At 48.0% G+C, this 20,000-nt stretch overlaps 1 protein-coding gene across 11 annotated transcripts in view; it reads right to left on the bottom strand.

The window, feature by feature from the left end:
• The window catches only part of LOC135114201 (E3 ubiquitin-protein ligase MARCHF8-like), a 91,515-nt gene that overhangs the window by 15,192 nt on the left and 56,323 nt on the right, over window positions 1-20,000 (bottom strand). For all 11 annotated transcript variants that reach the window (XM_064029950.1, XM_064029959.1, XM_064029956.1 and 8 more), the window contains exon 3: window positions 2,225-2,405. In XM_064029950.1, the coding sequence (XP_063886020.1) occupies window positions 2,225-2,405 (181 nt within the window). The remainder of the gene's footprint in view (window positions 1-2,224; window positions 2,406-20,000) is intronic.

The following is a 20,000-nucleotide window of genomic DNA, read 5'->3' on the forward strand; positions in this document are numbered from 1 at the left end:
CACTTCTTCCAGTCATAGCAATATTCTACTGTATCTTTGTCTCACTTCAAACTACCTAATAATACCATTCCAGAACTTCTCCTTCGATTATTTTCTATTAAAAACATTATAGCAGCACCTTTATTTACACCTCTTCAGATAGCAATATCGTTCCACCATCACGTATCTTCCCTATCTCAATCGCCACCTCAGGGCAAGACACGGCGTAACAAAAACGACTCTTTCAACCCATCAAGTGAGCAACAAAGAAACTAACTTGCAGGAAAACTTTCGACGTCTGGTGTGGGAGAGATACATCCTAACTTTTTTCTTTTACTTTCACCGTTCCTCAGCCCACCATCCGCTACCTCTAAAAAGACACACAGGAAGATAAATACATAAACAAATAAACAGATAATAATGCAACTACTCATGACATCGACGAGAAAGCTTAAGATATTCTGGCTAAGGAAAAAAAAAGATAAAAGTCAAGTAAATATTAATAAAATAAAATGAATAAAAAGGCCAAGTGAAGGGGCCATTCCCCAAAGAGTAGTAGGATAAGGATTATCCGAAATTAGAAAAGCGTCTTGAAATCTCTCTCCTGAAACAATTCAAGTCAAAGGTAAGAGGAAATACAGAAGCAGGCAGGTAATTCTACGCTGCCTGTGTTTACATTACGCATCTTGGAGGGAAAAAAAAAAAAAACACACAAAAATCGCAGTAGTATTAAAAACCACGACTCCTGGATGGCCGTGGTACAGTGGTAACGAGCACGCACGCGGCCGATGGATTATTGTGCACACCGGTTCAAATCTTGGCAACAGTTCGAGGCCAGGAAGGGGGAGTCACTAAGGGTAACGGTTTCCAAAGGTATCTGAGCCATTAAGCTGACCAGGACGTAAAATCCGGAATATCATCATAAAAATAAATAAATACAAATAATAACTCGACTCTCAAGGGGTGATCAAGGTACTTATTACTGACAATTTACTTCATATATCAAGGTTGGTAAAATGACTCATTATCTTAAAAAGAAGACAGAAATTGCTTTTTTACGCGTTTTTGACCCGAACAACGAATTCTATGAGATAGATTTCTTCCTCCGGTGTTGTGCAGTTACGTATAAGAAAAAAGATAAGGACTTAATATAAGAATATAAAAAAAAATAAGAGAAGCTGCAGGAAGCCGTCAGGCCCAGCTATCATCCTCATCCATAAATTATTCTAGTCTTTTTTTCAAAGCTCCCTAATGATTCAACCCTAATAATCTGCTGATTACCGAGCTTATTTCATACAAGGTGACCTGTCTTGCTTCGTGTGATGGAATACTTTGAGCTAGGGAGTTGTGGCCTTCAATCTCCTCCTCTCTATGGCGCACTGATGTACTCGTAAGAATGACACTTCTTTTTTTTATTACAGGAGGAAGTGATGATTCGTCTGTGTTTGTCTGCCCGCACGAATCAAGGGCAAATAAATATTCTTGATCTGTTAACAAATTTACTCATTTACTTGTTTACTCATCATTCACTATTTGTCTTTTCCACTTAACTCTGACAAACTCTGGCACCTCACTGTTTATTGCGCAGCAATCTAGTGAACTTTATTGCTATATTGGCTTCCATGCGCCGCAGTGGTGGTGACGCAACAGCTGCTGCCCTGTGGTTACACTCGTCACGTTCATCACTCGTCACGCGGCACTTGCTCACAGAATATCAAAAGAGAATAGGAAGAAAGTTGAAAGATAATGAAATGCTTTAGGCAAGTAATTAGTACGAAGGTATACAAACCTATTATTTGATTCTTTTTTTACGTTTCTAAAATTTCGGCAGTAGTTCGTAAAAGATGGAGGCGTGCGGAGGGACACATGTGTGCTCATTAGGCGAGACAAGTGTGGCGCGAGTGTGGCGCAGCTGTGCTCCGCAGTAACTCATGATGACTCTTCCAACATTTTTCCTTCCCGTACGTATGAATGCACCGTGTTTATTACACTCATATTTTATTTATATATTTACTTTTTCGTCTAAGGTAAACAACTATAATAATGAATTTAGCGTTGATATCTTCTAGCTTTTCTTGGTTGGTATTATATGCAAGTAGCTACTACAAGAAGGGCAAAGAAGATTAACTCCCTGCAATGGTGTGGACTGACTGGTCCTTCCTGAGTCACAAGTGAGGAAGGAAGGGAGCACCGAGGCGCGGCGCAAGGGAGGGTATAAGCACGGGTACTGAGTCACAAATCTCACCTTGTTGAACGGCTTGATCTTTGAGTGCATGATGAAATTGAACTTGCACAACTCGCAGGTCTTGGTGTCCGAGGACTTGATCCACTGCTGCAGGCATGACTGGTGGACGTAGCGCAGCGAGCCGGCGCAGTAGCAGGGGGCGATGAGGGGCGTTTCCGCATCTCCCTCGCAGTGGCAAATCCTGAAGGAGAGAAAGGGAACACGGTCATGGATGGTTAGGGCGCTACCAGGGGAACGGTCCTAGAATTTACCTCTCCTACAGATTAAATTCCACAGGGAGTTGAGCCTTTTTCTGTGGTAATTTCCACGTCGGACCGAATTCCACGGGAGTGCGGTAGTAATTGCCTCAAGGCCGCCCCGGCACCAGGCAGCGCCTCGCTTGCAGGCCGCCAAGCATGGCAGCACTAAGCACCGCCTCGCAATTCTAAACACCACACACAACAAAACGTTCACCTGCATGTATGTATGTATGTATGTATGTATGTATGTATGTAAGAATGTATGTAAGTATAATACGTACCATATAACCTCCTGACCTCATCCTCACACCCCTTCCCCTTCCCACGACCCAACCACCGCCATCACCTCCAATGATAACGACGCGCTGTACTATTCCGCTGTGCCTTCCGCTGCTGATGTTATGCAGGGTCAGGCGCCGCGCTGCCCCCAACACAAGCGATATGACACGCGGACTGCTAACAAGGTCACGTTGGATCAGTGAGCATTGAAAAAAAGGGGGAAAAAAAAACGAAAAGAAAACTGTACGTCCCTGTTTGTTATACTTTCTTTACCTGATGAGTTGTAATATTTGTCTTTTGTTATGCATGTCCTTCATTTTCTTTCTGCTTTATCTCCTTTTTTCAGATTTCCAGACGGACCAGGATTTTCTTTTTTTTCATTATGTATGTCCTTCGTTTTCTGCTTTTCCTTTTTGAGATTTCCAGACAGACGAGGGCGAATCCATGGAGTCCAGCTGTACTCGCCTCGCCCCCTCCCTCCTCCCCCTCAAGCTCCCTCTGGTCGCAACTGCCACGCATCGCTGAGTCCAAATTGCTCTCGCCATAGCCAAGCTCCGGCCGATCATGGGGCCGCTGGAGGCAGTTTGTTGCTTGCCCAGCCTGAACCTCCGGCGTGCATGAGTTTCCATTCCGCCATGCTGCACTTTACTCGCTCCCCGGTGTCCCCATCCGCTCACTCACACCACTACGCACCACACACACACACACACACACACACACATACACACACACACACACACACACACACTGGGAGCATAAATTTAAGCACATATTTTATAGACATGTCACGAGCCTCATCAAGGATTTAATTGCATGATATGAATCGATCTAACACACACACACATACACACACACACACACACACACCTGACACTACATACAAACAAAACCAAAAATAAAAATAAAATAAAAAAAAAACCTTGCCGCTATTCTAAACCATAACATACGTACGTACATACAAGTAAACTCAAATTTTCTTACGTAGAGCAGAACAGCATAATTTATTGGTGAGCTTTACATACATTTCTCTCCTTCCTGCCTCCCACCAATGTTGTAAGTCTGCCCGAAGTTCAGTCGCACCAATAAGTAACATTTCCAACAAACTGGACCTCTACAATAACAAGGTGTGTGTGTGTGTGTGTGTGTGTGTGTGTGTGTGGTGTGTGTGTGTGTGTGTGTGTGTGTGTGTGTGTGTGTGTGTGTGTGTGTGTGTGTGTGTTTGTGTGTGTGGAGGGGGGAGGTGCGGTTCTGTTCCTGCACGTGACGAGTAAACAATATCAGTATTGTGCTTCCGCAACATCCTGCAGGAGGAGGAGGAGGAGGAGGAGGCCTGTGTTTAATACGCGCATATTAAAAAAAGTTTTTGGCCTCTCATGCAGATAATATTATGAATCTGTGCATGGCTGAGAGAGAGAGAGAGAGAGAGAGAGAGAGAGAGAGAGAGAGAGAGGAGAGAGAGAGAGAGAGAGAGAGAGAGAGAGAGAGAGAGAGAGAGAGAGAGAGAGAATGTGTGTGAAGCCATTACTATTCATACAGGTTCTTCTTTTACTACCCAGAGACGTGGCCGGGAGCGAGGAGAGAACACGTTCCTACAATATACAGGTGTGTGATCGTCTGCAGGTGTGTGGTGCGGTGCTGAAAAAACTTACCGGTCGCGGGATGAGTCACCGCAATCATCACCACCACCAGCACCACCAACAGCACCGCCACCACCACCGCTTCCCACCACACTAAAACTTCCACTGCCTCCCACCACCACCACCACCACCACCTCCGTCACCTCCGTCGTCGCCCTCGTCCTCGTCGCCGCCCGCAAGCAGGAGGCGAGGAATAGGAAAGGAAGTGGGAAATTCCTGACACAGCGAGATGCGTGAGCCGACAACTCTCCTTAAATTCTTCTGTGAGATTCGAGGGTAAGAAGATGAAATATTTCTCTCTCTCTCTCTCTCTCTCTCTCTCTCTCTCTCTCTCTCTCTCTCTCTCTCTCTCTCCTCTCTCTCTCTCTCCTCTCTCTCTCTCTCTCTCTCTCTCTTTGTGTGTGTGTGTGTGTGTGTGTGTGTGTGTGTGTGTGTGTGTGTGTGTGTGTGTGTGTGTGTGTGTGTGTTTAGGTGCGCGAGCGTGGGGTTACAAACGTGCGCGCTAATTAAGCAAATACACACACACAGTTAAATAAATAAATTGAACTCGAAAATGAGGAAGAAAAACCAGAGACCCTTTTTCCCACGCCTTTTGATTTATGGTTCAGAGACGCCTTCCTTCCCTGCTGTGGAAAATGTGACGGCTGTGGCGGCGGTAGAGGCGTGGTGGTGGTGGTAGTGGTGGTGGTGGTGGTGGTGGTGGTGGTCGTGAAGCAGCGGTGGCGGTGAGCAGCCGTGAAAGATGGTGGCAGTGACGGCTGTGGTCTTGAGAAAATTAGATAACTATAGCCAATAACTTACACTGAAGCTAAACTGGAGCGTTGCGAAGCACTCTGAGGAGGCGCAACATTCTCTCTCAGCAGACAGCCGGGCGGGCAGGAGGAACGGGAGGAGGGCGGGGTATGAGGGATGGATGAGGAAGCGGAAGATGGAAAGGAAAGATGAGTGAACTTGTGTCGGTGTGAAGGCATGGCAGGGCAGGACGAGACAAGGCAAAGGTAATGGGAGGTAGAGCAGGATAAGGGAAGGCAGGTTAAGACATGGAAGGGTAAGACAGGGCAAGGTATGGCAGGCCAGGACAAGGCGAGACAGGGCACGGGAAGATGCAGCAGGGTAAGGAAAGGCATGGTAAAACACGCAATGGTAAGACAGGGCAGCGGAAAAGAGGACTTTCTACTGGCTAAGGCAAGGCAAGGCAAGGCAAGGCAAGGCAAGGCAAGACAAGGCAAGTCAAGGCAGGACAAGGCAAGATAAGGCGGCACGGTAAAGTGAGGAGCATGGTAAGGAAAGGCACGGTAAGACATAATAAGGTGAAACATGGCAGGGTAAAGCAGGACGAGCAAAGACAGGACAAGGCAGAGTAGGGCAGGCAAGGCAAGGTAGCGAGCGTCCTTTTCCTCGTCGAGCGGAGGTCGGCGAGTGGCTGCCTGGCTAGTGAAAGCCATGGATGAATCGTTTCCTTTCTGGCCGGCTTCAGTGAGGCTGCCGCCGCGCCCTCCCTGCTGCAGCATCTCGCCGGCAGCACAGCGGGGGGCGGGTACTACTTGTGGATCGATCGAGGAGCAAGGCCCGTGGCGCTGTAACGGCCGCGAACATTGACTTCGGGCTGAAGATACAAAATTATACTTTTTCAGCACCGCTTCAGATGAACTGTCAAAACTCGGCATGGGTGATTGTTTTCCCATTGTGCACTGGCCAGGTACTCGCGTGGCTAATTACGGAGGGTGGGTCGGCAGGAACTTGACCGTGATGAGGCAACACAACTTACGTCTTCCGCCTCGCCTCCCCTCGCCTCGCCACGCCTTTCCTCAGGCACCACAAAAAACACTGGGGAACTCCAAAGGAATACAATCCAACACAAGGCAATACACAGACAGGGCGAAGCGAGATGGATACTGTAAGCACAACCGCCCAGTCCAACCCAACCCGCAGCCTTCCTCCCCTTCCCCTGCAGCTCGCCTTTCCTCGGGGCGCGCAGCAGGCAGCGAGTTAGCCAAGACGCCAGGGTTACACTGCCTCGCACATCACATTGGGTTACTTGGACTCGACCAGGGAGTTCTAAGAGAGTTCCCTCACTTACTAAGTAACTTCTTTCGTAACTTACAAACTTGGGAGGTTCAGCAGCACCTAAATCACACAGTGAGAGGGTTTTACTTTTCCTTCATCCCCTCCCCCCCCACACACGCCTTCGAGAAAGAGAACACTATAAAATATGAGATCCTGTCCCTCTCTCCCTAGGCTCCAGCACCGCGGCTTGTGGCGCTTTAAAGGCATCCAGAGTGGAACGGTTGAGTGCACTTTGTGGGGGAAAAGAAAACGTATACTTGTAATCTGGTTTAAGCCACGTAAGTCGTTGCGCAACAAAAGAGTCACATTCTCGTAAGCCTGAGCTCCTTCTTCGCCCATCGTGGGTAAAACCTCTTCAAAAGGCTCCAAGCTCGCAGGGACCCAAGTGTGCTCAGGCCTCAGTGGCACCATATAATGAGCGTGAACCTGAAAACCACTGGCAGAGGAGAACTTACAAAAACGCTTCCTGAGTTGCTAGGTTACAAAATGTGGAGGCCACGTGGGTACTACTGAGGAGAAAATGAGGGAAGAAGAGGCCACGGGGACATCATACGGAAAGCGGCCAGGCGAGACTTCAAAGGTAACTGCCTTCACAGAAATCACGAAAAGTATACACTATGTGGTGGCAGCTTGAGAGGAGAGTTACAGGAAGCCACGTGAGGAATTACAAGTGCTAGTTTACAGTGAATCATTTGTGACAATTGATGAAAAAAAAAAGGAAAGGAAGGGGGAGAAACTTGCCTTTCTGTTGATCACTGAAATATGGCAAGTTGAAGGCTTAGGAAGGTCACTGTTTTGTATCACAGTAAGGTTACATTCGTTTCGAGACTACATTATTTGCTTTTTGTGTTCCAATTATGTGCTTCTTTGAATTTTGAGCTGCGTCAGATCTCTCATGTCTTGGATGGTAAATGGAAGACATCAAAACTGACAATATGCCTCACCAATCCTTGAAGAATTAATTCCTGCTGACAGCTGTTTGTCATGGCTGAAGCTCGCCACGACGCCATGACGAAATGTTTGAAAAATTATAAAATTTTGCTGCTGAATTTATCAAGAAATCAGTAATGAGCGAGCAGGCACACACGCACACGCACGAACGCACGGACTCACGCACGCACGCACACAAACATGTACCAGGAACGGAGCGGCTACAGGTAAGAGTTGAACATTTAAACATGAATACTTAAAAATTCGTATGATTACGGCTACGAGGAAACGCTGTAGACCGAAAAGCGAATACAGACACTTTCTGAAAACTCAGTGAAACCGATCCTGGATGCATTTATGGATACATTTACCCTAAATCTCTGTAAACCATCAGTAAAAGTCATTGCAGCTATGGAATCATAGAACCTCCAGGTATACACACCGGCTGATATCTTTAAACGCTTTTATACACTCAACATTAGTTTCAAAAGATACAAAGATGATTTGTCGGGTTCCTACAATGTCTTTCCCTATTAACCCTTTGACCGTTGTGAATTTTCAAGTTAGACCATCAAACAATGTGTTGTAGATTTGGAGTATAATTTCAAAAGACACCACTAAGAGCGAAGGGATAGAATGGTGAACTGGTTCAAATCCTCTTTCATCTGACTCTAGGTTCTCTAAGGCGACTCAAATGAGTTACGGAATGCATTATAAGCCATCAGAGTTAATACCGTAGAATCTTTCTTAAACTTTCACCAGAATCATGGAAACATCTTTGAAAACCCGAGCAACGTTCAGTGGGCCCTTTTAAAATTAGGCGAGATATGAAACCAGAACGTAAGAGGATACAGACCTTAGAGGTCGTATAAATTACCCTAAATACTTCCACTGTGTGCTTTGCGTTTTCCTTCAACCTTCAACCATAGCATCTGTTGACAGTCTCCTTATAAAACTACACAAGTGACGGACTCTAAGCAGATCAGAGGGCATAAGATTGAGGACACACACACACACACACACACACACACACACACACACACACACACACACACACACACACACACAACTCCCTATCTGCTTCTGTATTTTCTCCTTTCTATGACTTCAACTCTTTCAAGAGGGAGGTTTCGAGACGCTTGTCCTCCGTGTTTTGTTAATCCTTTTGACTTCTCTTTGGGGACTTGCACTCTAGTGGGCTTTTTTTTTTTTTTTAGCGTTTTTGTTGAGTACAGAATGTTACTTGACTTGTGCCCCACGACATCACGTCATTAATATTAAAAAGCAGCGATATAAAACCGTGCAATGTGTTCACGTGTGTGTGTTTGGCTTCCTGGACAAAAGAAACGCAACATTCCCTCAATACGAAGCCTGTCCTCTCGCTGTGTCGCAGTGTGCAGCGAGACGCCGTGTGGCTGGTGCGGCTCAGATGACTATGACAAGTGAGACCAGAATGAGTGTTTTTTTTTTTTCTTCTTCTTCTTTCTTTCATCTTCATGACACAAGTATTATTAAAGCTTCTCGGATCATTGAATCAGTCTCTCTCTCTCTCTCTCTCTCTCTCTCTCTCTCTCTCTCTCTCTCTCTCTCTCTCTCTCTCTCTCTCTCTCTCTCTCTCTCTCTTCACTCGTTCAAACTGGAGTCAGCAATCAAATGTCTAACTATCTCACTATTTACAACAACACATCAACACTTATGAGATTGTTCACACTTCGTCTTATCATTTAAATACAAATGCAGGGATTCTGACTTGTAATGCGTAATAACTTGAATGTTAATAAGAATATAAAGCATGGATACTCTAGTGTGTGTGTGTGTGTGTGTGTGTGTGTGTGTGTGTGTGTGTGTGTGTGTGTGTGTGTGTGTGTGTGTGTGTGTGTGTGTGTGTGTGTGTTTCTGATGTTTTCGTTGGGTCTAATGTGTTTTGTGTACAACAGTTAATGCTAGTTATTGAAATTACAACTATGCTGTGTGCTGTATCTATCTGTGAAGCTGCAGCTTTTATCACCAGTCACAGTAGACACACAATCGAAGCCCACACAAAAAACAAAGATACCAGAAACACAACACTACCCACAGCTCTCATTCTTCTGCCTCCCCTGACGTGTTCTGCATTAAACACAGGAAGGCCCAACGAAGGAAGACTTAGTTAATCACACCCGCGGGAAGGATAGATGGGTGCTGGAATGGTTAGCACTTCATCTGCCGGCACGGAGTGAGAAATGGGTGAGGAATGTGTGTCCTTTGTCATTAATATCACGCTTATTATCCTGCATTAGATATGACAAGATGTGCGGTGGTAAAGCGCGTGATAATTATGTACTGGTGGTTAGGTGCTGTTGTATAGCAGAAGAGATGAGGAATATGTGGGAAGAAGGATGCTGGAAATGGACCTACCCGGCAGGAGAAAGGAAAGAAGCTCAAAGAGGAGATTTATGGATGCAGTCAAAGAAGACATGTAAGTGGTGGGTGTGCCAGAGGAACGCGCAGAGAACCGAGCGTATTGGAGAAGGATGACCCGCTGTGGTGATCCCTAATGGGAGCAGCCGAATGAAGTAGTAGTAGTTAGGTGTTGTTATGAAGACATGAAAAGACCGTGGCCATTAAGATAAGATAATAAGAATATAACAATTCGATAGTTTTAACTTGTGCTAGAATGACGAGACGAGACGAGACGAGACGAGAGAGAGAGAGAGAGAGAGAGAGAGAGAGAGAGAGAGAGAGAGAGAGAGAGAGAGAGGAGAGAGAGAGAGAGAGAGAGAGAGAGAGAGAACGGATAAATTGGTTATGTGACAAATGGGGAAAAAAAAAGACAAATGATGAAACAAAATTACGTCAAGAAATGACAGACGCAATTAAGGAAGCCCGGATAGGAGATGGAGGAATGGGACTAAAAAGTTTGTGGGTAGATCTTGGCAGAGGTTGGGTCATGAGGTGGTGTGTGAGGAGCGGCGGCGGAGTCTCCCTTGCGTGACCCACCTGGAGAGGCGGATTAGAAGTGCTGCCTGAGAGAGAGCTAATGGCGAGTCGCTGGGGACGCAGCACTCAACACTCCTTGGAGGTGACGAGGGCACATGTGTCAGGACTCGTTTATGACACTGGCCTCTCTACTGATGACCATCCAGGTGAATCAAGCTGAGCAACACCCGGACATTCAATGGGACCTCTTGTGGCGCCGGATCCAGTGCAGTACTCGGCGGTCGTTGTGCTGCGGGTGAGCGGTTCCCCTCGCCTGTTGTTTGGCTGATGACACCCGCTAATTGGCGACGCCTCAATCCCCTTGTGGTGAAGCTTGCTATTACTGCATCGATCACACCCAGAGTGTCAATGTAGCTATTAAAAACTAGACATGGCCAATATGACTATTAAGGCGATAGCAAATAGTAGCGCGAATACGGTAGTTCATGAAGATAAAAAAATGTTAAATAACAAGGGAACATTAATGGCGATATTAACACTCATCCATCGAGTGTCTCTTAACATAATACGGCGTGCCTCCGAGACACCTGGAGTGCTTTTAAAATCTTAATGTAAAACCCTTGCTCGTCCCCTGCACGCCTCGCTGCTACACAGGCCGCCCTCTGGCGTTCACCATTAAACCTTCTCTTATTTTATGCAAATTTACGAAGACCTGAGAATAATATTCATCATCTGAATGAGGTATAATTATGCACTTATGTCATTTTTCCCTGACATTTTATGCTTATTAAATAGCCACCTTGGACCTGCAGGGCCAGAAACATTGTAAGTGAGGAAGTCACTTTGCACACGCACGCACAAACAGGACGAGACGTTTACACACAATGCCTATTACTTATGTGTATCACTTGTTTCCAAGACGTCACCGAGGGAGAGGCGACAGCACCGCTCAGCAGTCACGGCCAGGGTGATGTCATCCTTGCCCCCAACGCCGCGGCACGCCCGCCAGGCAGCCGCGACAAGGCCACACAGGTGACGCCAGGTGACGGGAACCACCTAAGCTAACCCAATTACAACATTTTTCCTTATCAATTTCCTCGGTTCGGTCGGCAGCATCCCTGAGCGGCGCGGTAAGGGCATCGCCTCACCCACACCGCACACCACTAGTCCTTAATAACCCGCAAACGACCCCTGTGAAATCCTCTCGAGAGGCGGAACGAGAGATGGGAGGCGTGGGCTGCTGGAGGGGAGGTGGTGCTGGGAGGGCTGGGTTGGGCTGGGCTGGGCTGGGGTCGGGTGGGTGGGGTTGGGGGGAACTGATGCAAGTGTGGCGTGTATGACTGAGAAAACATGATGTGGCTGGAGAACGCTCACCACCACCACCACCACCACCACCACCACCACAACAACAACAACAACAACAATAACACCAGCAACCTTAACAAACAAGATTTTAAACAATAACAACAACAATAACGAAGAAAATAAGGAATGAACAACTTCACATCAAGAGCTTTCTGGGAACAAACAAAAAATAAACTAAAAAAAAAAAAAAAAAAAAAGATAGGACGGGAAAGGCATGAAGAAGCAGAAGGAAATGGGAGATGGTATACACGTGGCATGTCCTTCCTCACCCCTTTCCTTCCTCCTTCCTTCCTTCCTTCTTCCCTGCCCTGCCCGAAGGAATGAAGGAACTCTCTTTAAAATGCTCATGTCCTCCTCTCTCTCTCTCTCTCTCTCTCTCTCTCTCTCTCTCTCTCTCTCTCTCTCCTGGCGACGGTGATGGAAAGTCGCTCGATACTTTGAATATGTCATGAAGAACAGGAACAGACGTCCCTTCCCCCTAGCCCTCCCCGATCCCAGACCCCACCCATCCTCCATTTCAAGGACCTGCCAAGTGTGGTGGTGTTGTGGTGATGGTGGTGGTGGTGGTGTGTTTGAGTGGAAGGGTGCGATGTTCGGTGGTGTGGTGGTGATGATGTGATTGGAGTGGTGTGGTGTGTTTACCTTGTGTGTTTAGGCAGAGGGGTGGGGTGTGTATAGTTGAAAGTGGTGGAGGTGTGAGGTGTGCTTGTCTGGTGTATTTGTGTGTGTAAGAGTGGGGTGTGTGTAGTTGTGTGTGTTGGTGGTGGTGGTGGTGGTGGTGTGACGTGGTGGTGCTATGCAGGCTAATAGCAAGTGTGGTGATGTAATATGTAAGAAAAGATGAGAAAAACTGTGTGTAAAAACAATAACAACTGCTGCTACTACAACTACCACTATTTATAAGAATTATCGCTGACAACAAAACGACAATAACAACTACAACCATTACCACTGCTACCACTACTACTACTGCCACTACTTCTTTTGACGTAACATTCGCCTCATTCTTCTCCTCCCATTCCTTTCCTTTTACAGAACTCTTTCCGCCACGCCCAGAAGATAGCTTACCCTTTCTTCCCTCCCCTTCCCCTCTCCCTTACCTCCTCCCCTCTCACCCTAACCCTCATTCTGACCTTTTGCGACTCACTATCCCCCTCCCTTCCCCTAACCCCTATCTTCCTTTCCCCTCTCTCTCTCTCTCTCTCACTTCTCTATGTCTTCCTCAATCTTCCCTTTCACGACCTGGTTCCTCTTTCCCCTCCTCCTCCCATCCCCAACTCCCTCCTCTCTCTGCCTCCCCTCTATCAGTGCCCACGCAGCCCTCAGCCCCTCGTTATCTTATTCCTTCACTTCCTCTCTCGTCACTTCATTGGGATCATGGGAGGCCACCACGCCCCTCAGTACGTTGGTAGCCCCTGCAAGACTACCCTACATATATTAGTCCCCTTCTGTTCACTCAGCTCCTTTAAGCCCCTTCGTCAATATCTTCTACGCAACTAACCCTTCTTTTGTTGAGTCATCAGGGTTAAGATGCTTCTACTCTATTGGTATCTATTGAGTTCCTTCTGTTCTGCTATTCCTCCCTAAGACCTTTATATCTTCCTACGCAGCTTCTACCTTGTCCCATAGACCATTTGCCCTGTATCTCTCCCATATATATACACTCTTGAAAATACTGGGACGTTTCGCCGCGCCTCGATATTACTACTACTACTACTACTACTACTAATTTTCTCTCTCCACACTACTATGCCGCTCCATGCAACATCTTTACCATACTACCAAATGCCACATTCACCCTCGTCATGTTGTACCGTACATTTAATTATATCATCACTCTCTGCCCTATCTTGCCTTTACCTGTCCTATTCTCCTCTGTCCAACCATGCCCTCCCTTGCCATATACTCGTAAACACCCATCACACATTTCTATATCTCTGTTAGATGCGCAAACACTAATCCATAAGCTGGGCTGTAAATGACTGGAACAAACTTAGTAACAACGTGGGAAGGGAAGACATAAGTTAATTCAAAGAGGAGACTGTATAATGGTGGGAGATGGTAAGTTTTAAATGCTCATTAACTGCCTTGTGTAAATTTATGAACTTTTTGCAGTGTCCTTGTTTTCTTGTATCTTATTAGATCCAGTGACACACACCACAGCACATCAGTGACTCACCACGTTTCATCTTTGCACATCTCAACACACCCACACCTTTAATATCACCTTCCTTTCTTATGCTCATATGAAACACGGTCACACGATCTATAGTACTTCCATAATTTACCACCAAAACACCAATGCCCCTTCACCCTTCACAGCTACATGTCCTAACACCCTGACACCTCAACACTCCAGCAGCCCACTTACTATCATTATATGTTCTTATGTCCTTATTAAATCCACTCATACATCCTACACCATACCAGCAACCCATAACGTCCTATCCTTACACATTTCAACACACCCACACATCTTCACACCATCACGGCCAGCTGTCCTAACACCCTGATATCTTGACACTGTAGCAACCCACTCATTCGTCCCTCCCTTCACCCTCACATTACCACCACTAGCCACGAAAGATGTATCGCCGCAAGATAAAGAGGGTCCCTAGATGGCCATAACTCTCGAGATGGCTGCGAGGAGTGACGGAGGAGGGCATACTCGCGTCACCAGGCTGGGCTGTGCGGGATAAGTGATATGCATTTGATATCAAGTCCAGCTCGTGTATTTGGCTTGAAGCGGCTCATGTTACTGGAACTTCCAAGGATTATTGATAGCTATGATGAGGAGGCAAATGAGAGGATAATGGAGGGAGGGTGGGAGAGAGACGGCCACAATCCAAGAAAAGAGGTAGAAGAAAAAGTTGAGAGGAGGAAAGTACAGAAAGAGAATGAAAACAAGAAAATATGCAAGAGAAGGAAAATTTTCAGAAAAGGAAGACAGACAATAAATATCATAAAAGCAAAGTTGAGGAGAGACAGAAACTGAAGACAAATAGATGGAGAGAGAGAGAGAGAGAGAGAGAGAGAGAGAGAGAGAGAGAGAGGAGAGAGAGAGAGAGAGAGAGAGAGAGAGAGAGAGAGAGAGAGAGAGAGAGAGAGAGAGAGAGGTTAAGGTGAAAAAAATGAGAGGCAGGTAAGAGGAAGGAAATACCAGATGATAATAATAATAATAATAATAATAATAATAATAATAATAATAATAATAATAATAATAATAATAATAATAATAATAATATGAAGAAGAAGAAGAAGAAGGAGAAGAAAAGAAAGAAGTGTGTGGTTGTTAGCTAGTTGTGTGAACGAGTGAATGAGCGAGACTTGTGTGAGGCATGAATACGTGTATGAGTGAACGAGCTAGGCTTCAGTCATAAGTGTTAAGTGGAAGTGCGCGGCCTGGCGCCGGGAGATCACCTACCTCCAGCCTTCTGTTCACACCTTCTGTGAATAAACACCTGCACTGTTACCTGCGTTTCCTGTGCCCCTGCTGGTCAAGAGTCGAACATGGCGCAGTGAGTAGGATCAGGACAAGGCTGCAGTGGGTACGGCGCAGAATGGAGAAGCAGTTGGAGGCGCTGGCTGCCCTGCTAGCGCGACAGTCGGAGCAGAGTCAGGCTCTGCTAGCGCGACAGTCGGAGCAGAGTCAGGCTCGCGAGGAGCGTTTAAACCCAGCTGCTGGAGAGAGTGGGGACACAAGCTCCCAGTCGCACCACGGCGAGCAATGAAGGCGAAACCACAGCCCGCAGCACGTCTACCCAGGGCGCGAGGTTCCCGACGTCCGCCACCATCATTCCTCACTTAACGGCGTCAGCATCTTTACGTGAGTTCGACACGTGGCGCCATAAGTTTGAAGGATACGTAACCCTCGCCAGGATAGACTGTCTCTCCCTGGCTGAGCAGAGGGCGGCACTCGCTGCTGTCCTAGACGACGAGTGGACCCGTACACTTCGCTACGGGATAAGCTTACCGAGAGACGCGGAGTTAAGAACCATCCTCGATGCAATGTGTGAGTACCTGCGAAGCCAGCGCAACATCATCATGGATAGAAGAGACTTCTACTCCCGCGTGCAAGAAACGCAAGAAGGTTTTGACGACTTTTTATGTGCTGTAAAGGAAATCGCCAATTTCTGTGACTTTTGCGACCAGTGCATAAACCATCAGCTGCGTGACAGAATTGTCGTTGGGACACGAGACGAAGTGGCTCTGAAACGCATGCTGGAAAACAAGAAACTCACCCTTGAAAACGCCATAGATATTTGCAGAGCATCAGAGAGCGCTAACCAGTGTAGTGCAGTACTAAGGGGCGGCTCTCACTCTTCGAGCCATGGTGTGAACGCTGTCTCGAACTACAGGAAGGGCAGTTTCGGGGGCTCAAGCCCCACGGGCTGTTATCGTTGTGGCAAAAATTGTCGCAGTGACAAAAGGGGATGCCAGGCAATAGATAAAGTGTGTCGTAACTGCGGGAAAAGAGGGCATTTTGCGAGTGTATGTCAGCAGACAGTGAGGAAACGACGAGGAGCTTCGAGGAGTTCCTCAACTGTCTCTCCTCATCGCGGTGCAGGCCCGAGGCGGGGAGCCAGTGCCAGTGTATACCAGCTCTTATCAGGCGTATACACAAAGACGGTGACGGCACGACCTGCGCCCCAGGTGCTCATTACCGCCACACATCCCGCTGGAAGAGACAAGATTACGTGGACTCCTGACTCTGGGGCCGAAACGACCGTTATTGGCCTCGACACGGCAACACTCCTTGGAATCCCGCCCTCCAGCTTGGCGCCCGCTGATGGTGATGGACTTTATGCTGCCGGTAATCACCCCCTCACCTGTGTAGGAACTTTCTCGTCGCACTTGCAACTGGGCGACAGGGAAGCTGAGACTGTTGTGAGCGTGGTGAAGGAGGTGAAGGGGGCGCTGCTTAGCTGGTACGATTCCATCGCTCTCGGAATCCTCCCCGAAGATTTTCCGGCTCAAATCCGACCGCTACGCAGGGAAGAACAGCACACCGGCAACAGCTCCATCAAGTACCCGACCGCCTCGCAGCCACCTCTATCTACGCCCACAGAAGTGATCAGCTGGCCTCATTCCTACGACCCAACGCCACAGCAGCGTGCGGGGCACGCTGCTGCCCTCTCACGTGCTCCAGTACAGGACCCAGTGGAGGAAGAGGATGCTGCTACTTCTGGTGACCTCGACCCTCTCCACTCAGCGGTCATCTCAGCGTTATCTGCCACCAATGAGGACGGCGTCCGCTTAGCACCACTCCAGGATCAGACTGTGGAAATGGTACGTGCCGCAGCAGCAAGAGACGGGGAGTACTGCTTGCTCAAGAACGTCATCATCGAGGGCTTCCCTGATCATTGCCACGACCTCGATCACCGCTTGCGTACGTACTGGCCGGTGCGCAGTCTGCTGGCCGTAGACGACGACCTGGTGGTTTACGGGCCGAGGCTTCTTATTCCTCACAGCCTCCGCCGAGAAACACTAGAGCGACTCCATGACAGTCATCAGGGGATGGAGCGCACCAAGCGACGGGCCCGACAAACGGTGTACTGGCCTGGTATGGACAGAGACGTTGAGAACGTCGTTTCTGGATGCTCACTATGCCGTCCACTCCTACCAAGCCAAGCCAACGAACCTCTCTGGCAGGACACGGACACACCCAGCAGGGTGTTTGAGTCAGTTTCTGCAGACTACTTCCACGCAGCAGGCCGTACATACCTCGTGTATGTAGATCGCTTGTCTGGGTGGCCTCACGTGTCTGCATGCTCACGTCCAGCATCGGCTGATCAGCTCGTTCGTGTCCTTCGGGGTGTGTTCGCCGACACGGGCGTGCCTGTTCTCCTGAGGACTGACGGTGGACCGCAGTTCACTTCTTCATCGGTACGGCGCTTCCTGGCTCGATGGGGGGTGGAGCATCGTGTATCTTCACCTCATTATCCACGCTCCAATGGTCACGCCGAGGCAGCGGTCAAGTCCGTGAAGAAGCTGATCCTCACGACCACACAGCAGGGACACCTGGACGAGGATGCGTTCGCTCGCGGGTTGCTGGAACTGCGCAACACTCCGAGGGCGGAAGGGCGATCACCAGCACAAGTCCTCTTCGGTCATCCTATGAGGTCCTGTGTCCCGGCTCATCATCGCTCATACGCTCAGCAGTGGCAGCGCGCTGCTGATGAGTGCGACGCCAAGGCAGAGCGACTGAGGAAGAAAGCGAAACTTCGCCACGACGCGTCCGCCCGTACTCTTCCTCTCCTGCACCTCGGTGGCCACGTCGACGTTCAAGATCACACGACAGGCCTCTGGGATCGCCTGGGTGTCATCGTGGCTGTTGGGCGAAGGAGAGACTACCTCATCAAGATGGGCAGCGGTCGCGTGATGTGGCGTAATAGAAGACACCTACGCCCACATAGACCTCTTGCTCCCCTTCCTGTCGAGCAGCACACCGCTCATGGCGGTGCAGCGCTTCAGCATCAGGGTCACGAGGAACACCACCATCCCGGCAGCCCGGAGCATCAGGGTAACGGGGTACACCGTGGCCGAGAGCAACCAGAGCGTCGAAGCAGCCGACAGCGTAGGGAGCCGAGACGACTGCAGGTGCGGTGGCACCGTAGCACCTACGATTAGTCGTACGTGTTCATTGTACGCTGTGTTTGTTTTGTGTATATGTACCGTGTTTTCTGTACTTCAATCATTGTAACTTTGTTTCATGTGTTACGGTAGCCATAACAAAGATAAGGAATCTTCCTTATGTCTCGGGGGAGGTGTGTGGTTGTTAGCTAGTTGTGTGAACGAGTGAATGAGCGAGACTTGTGTGAGGCATGAATACGTGTATGAGTGAACGAGCTAGGCTTCAGTCATAAGTGTTAAGTGGAAGTGCGCGGCCTGGCGCCGGGAGATCACCTACCTCCAGCCTTCTGTTCACACCTTCTGTGAATAAACACCTGCACTGTTACCTGCGTTTCCTGTGCCCCTGCTGGTCAAGAGTCGAACAAGAAGTAGAACACAGATGGCTTTAATAAATAGGAAGATTAATAAAGAAAACTCAAGAAGAGGCGGGAGGAGGAGTCACTAGGGAAGGAATGTGAAGATGACCATCAAGCACTGGCAGGAGGAGGAGGAGGAGGAGGAAGGGAAGGGGACATGCCGGCCAGAGGAGGCGGTGGTGGTGGTGGTGGTGGTGGTGGTGGTGGTGGTGGTGGTGGTCATGTAGGACAGGGAGGAAGGAAGGGGGTCATGCAAGGCGGGGAATGAAGGTCATGGGGTCATACGAGACAGAAAAATGAGGTGAGAGCATGATGAATGATGAGAGAGAGAGAGAGAGAGAGAGAGAGAGAGAGAGAGAGAGAGAGAGAGAGAGAGAGAGAGAGAGAGCTGAGCTGGGTTGGGAGATCCTTCAATCCTTCAGCATTACTATTCTAATCTGGGAAGGGCCAATAGATCTACAAGTGTTTATTCCTCAATTATTTTCATTTGCTTTCCTTTGCAATATAATTTTTCATGATGTCAACTTCCTTCGTCAAGTTGTTCACACCTGCATTGTTTCTTATCAGGAATCGATACTCTAAATCTACTGTTTGTTCTTCCATGATGTTGATTTGTGTTCCTTTGTAATGTTCTTTCATGGGGCCACCTCCTTTGAAGCGTCCATCACTGTACTTCACACCTATAATGCTTCTTATTAGGGGAATCAATATATCAACTAGTGTTTGTTCTTCCTTCGTGTTCATCCGTGTTCCCTTGTAATCTTATATTCTTCCATAAGGTCAGCTCCCTCGTCACGTTTTCCATTATCCTTCACACCTACACTATTTCTTTATTATTTCCCTCCTCGTCACCAACCCCATGGCTCCTCTTCCCCGAGACAAGCGAGGCAGAGCCGATAGTGAAATGAGGCCAAACTGACGTCACTTCTTGATAATTAATACCTGTTTGCAATGCCATTACTCTAGTTTCTCTTGTCTGTCAGTATCTCTCTCTCTCTCTCTCTCTCTCTCTCTCTCTCTCTCTCTCTCTCTCTCTCTCTCTCTCTCTCTCTCTCTCTAGCCATTACCTAAACTACCACATCCACCCTGTCTTGCCAATGACGCAATAACAGCCCACATCTTCACCGCCATCACCATCACCATTCCTTTCTTTCCCTCACCACCACCACCACCACCACCCACTAAGATCAACACTATTACCGCAATCCCAGCCACTGCCATCACCACACTCCCCATCATTACCACTTATGACTCACCCTCGTACTAACCTCCACTGCCACCACCACCGTACACTTGTGATGTCTTTGATAAGAATTAATTATAGCGATCTAAGGGAGCATAGTTGCTGTGG

This window comes from Scylla paramamosain, chromosome 27 (assembly GCF_035594125.1).
Source record: "Scylla paramamosain isolate STU-SP2022 chromosome 27, ASM3559412v1, whole genome shotgun sequence".
NCBI classification, from domain to species: domain Eukaryota; kingdom Metazoa; phylum Arthropoda; class Malacostraca; order Decapoda; family Portunidae; genus Scylla; species Scylla paramamosain.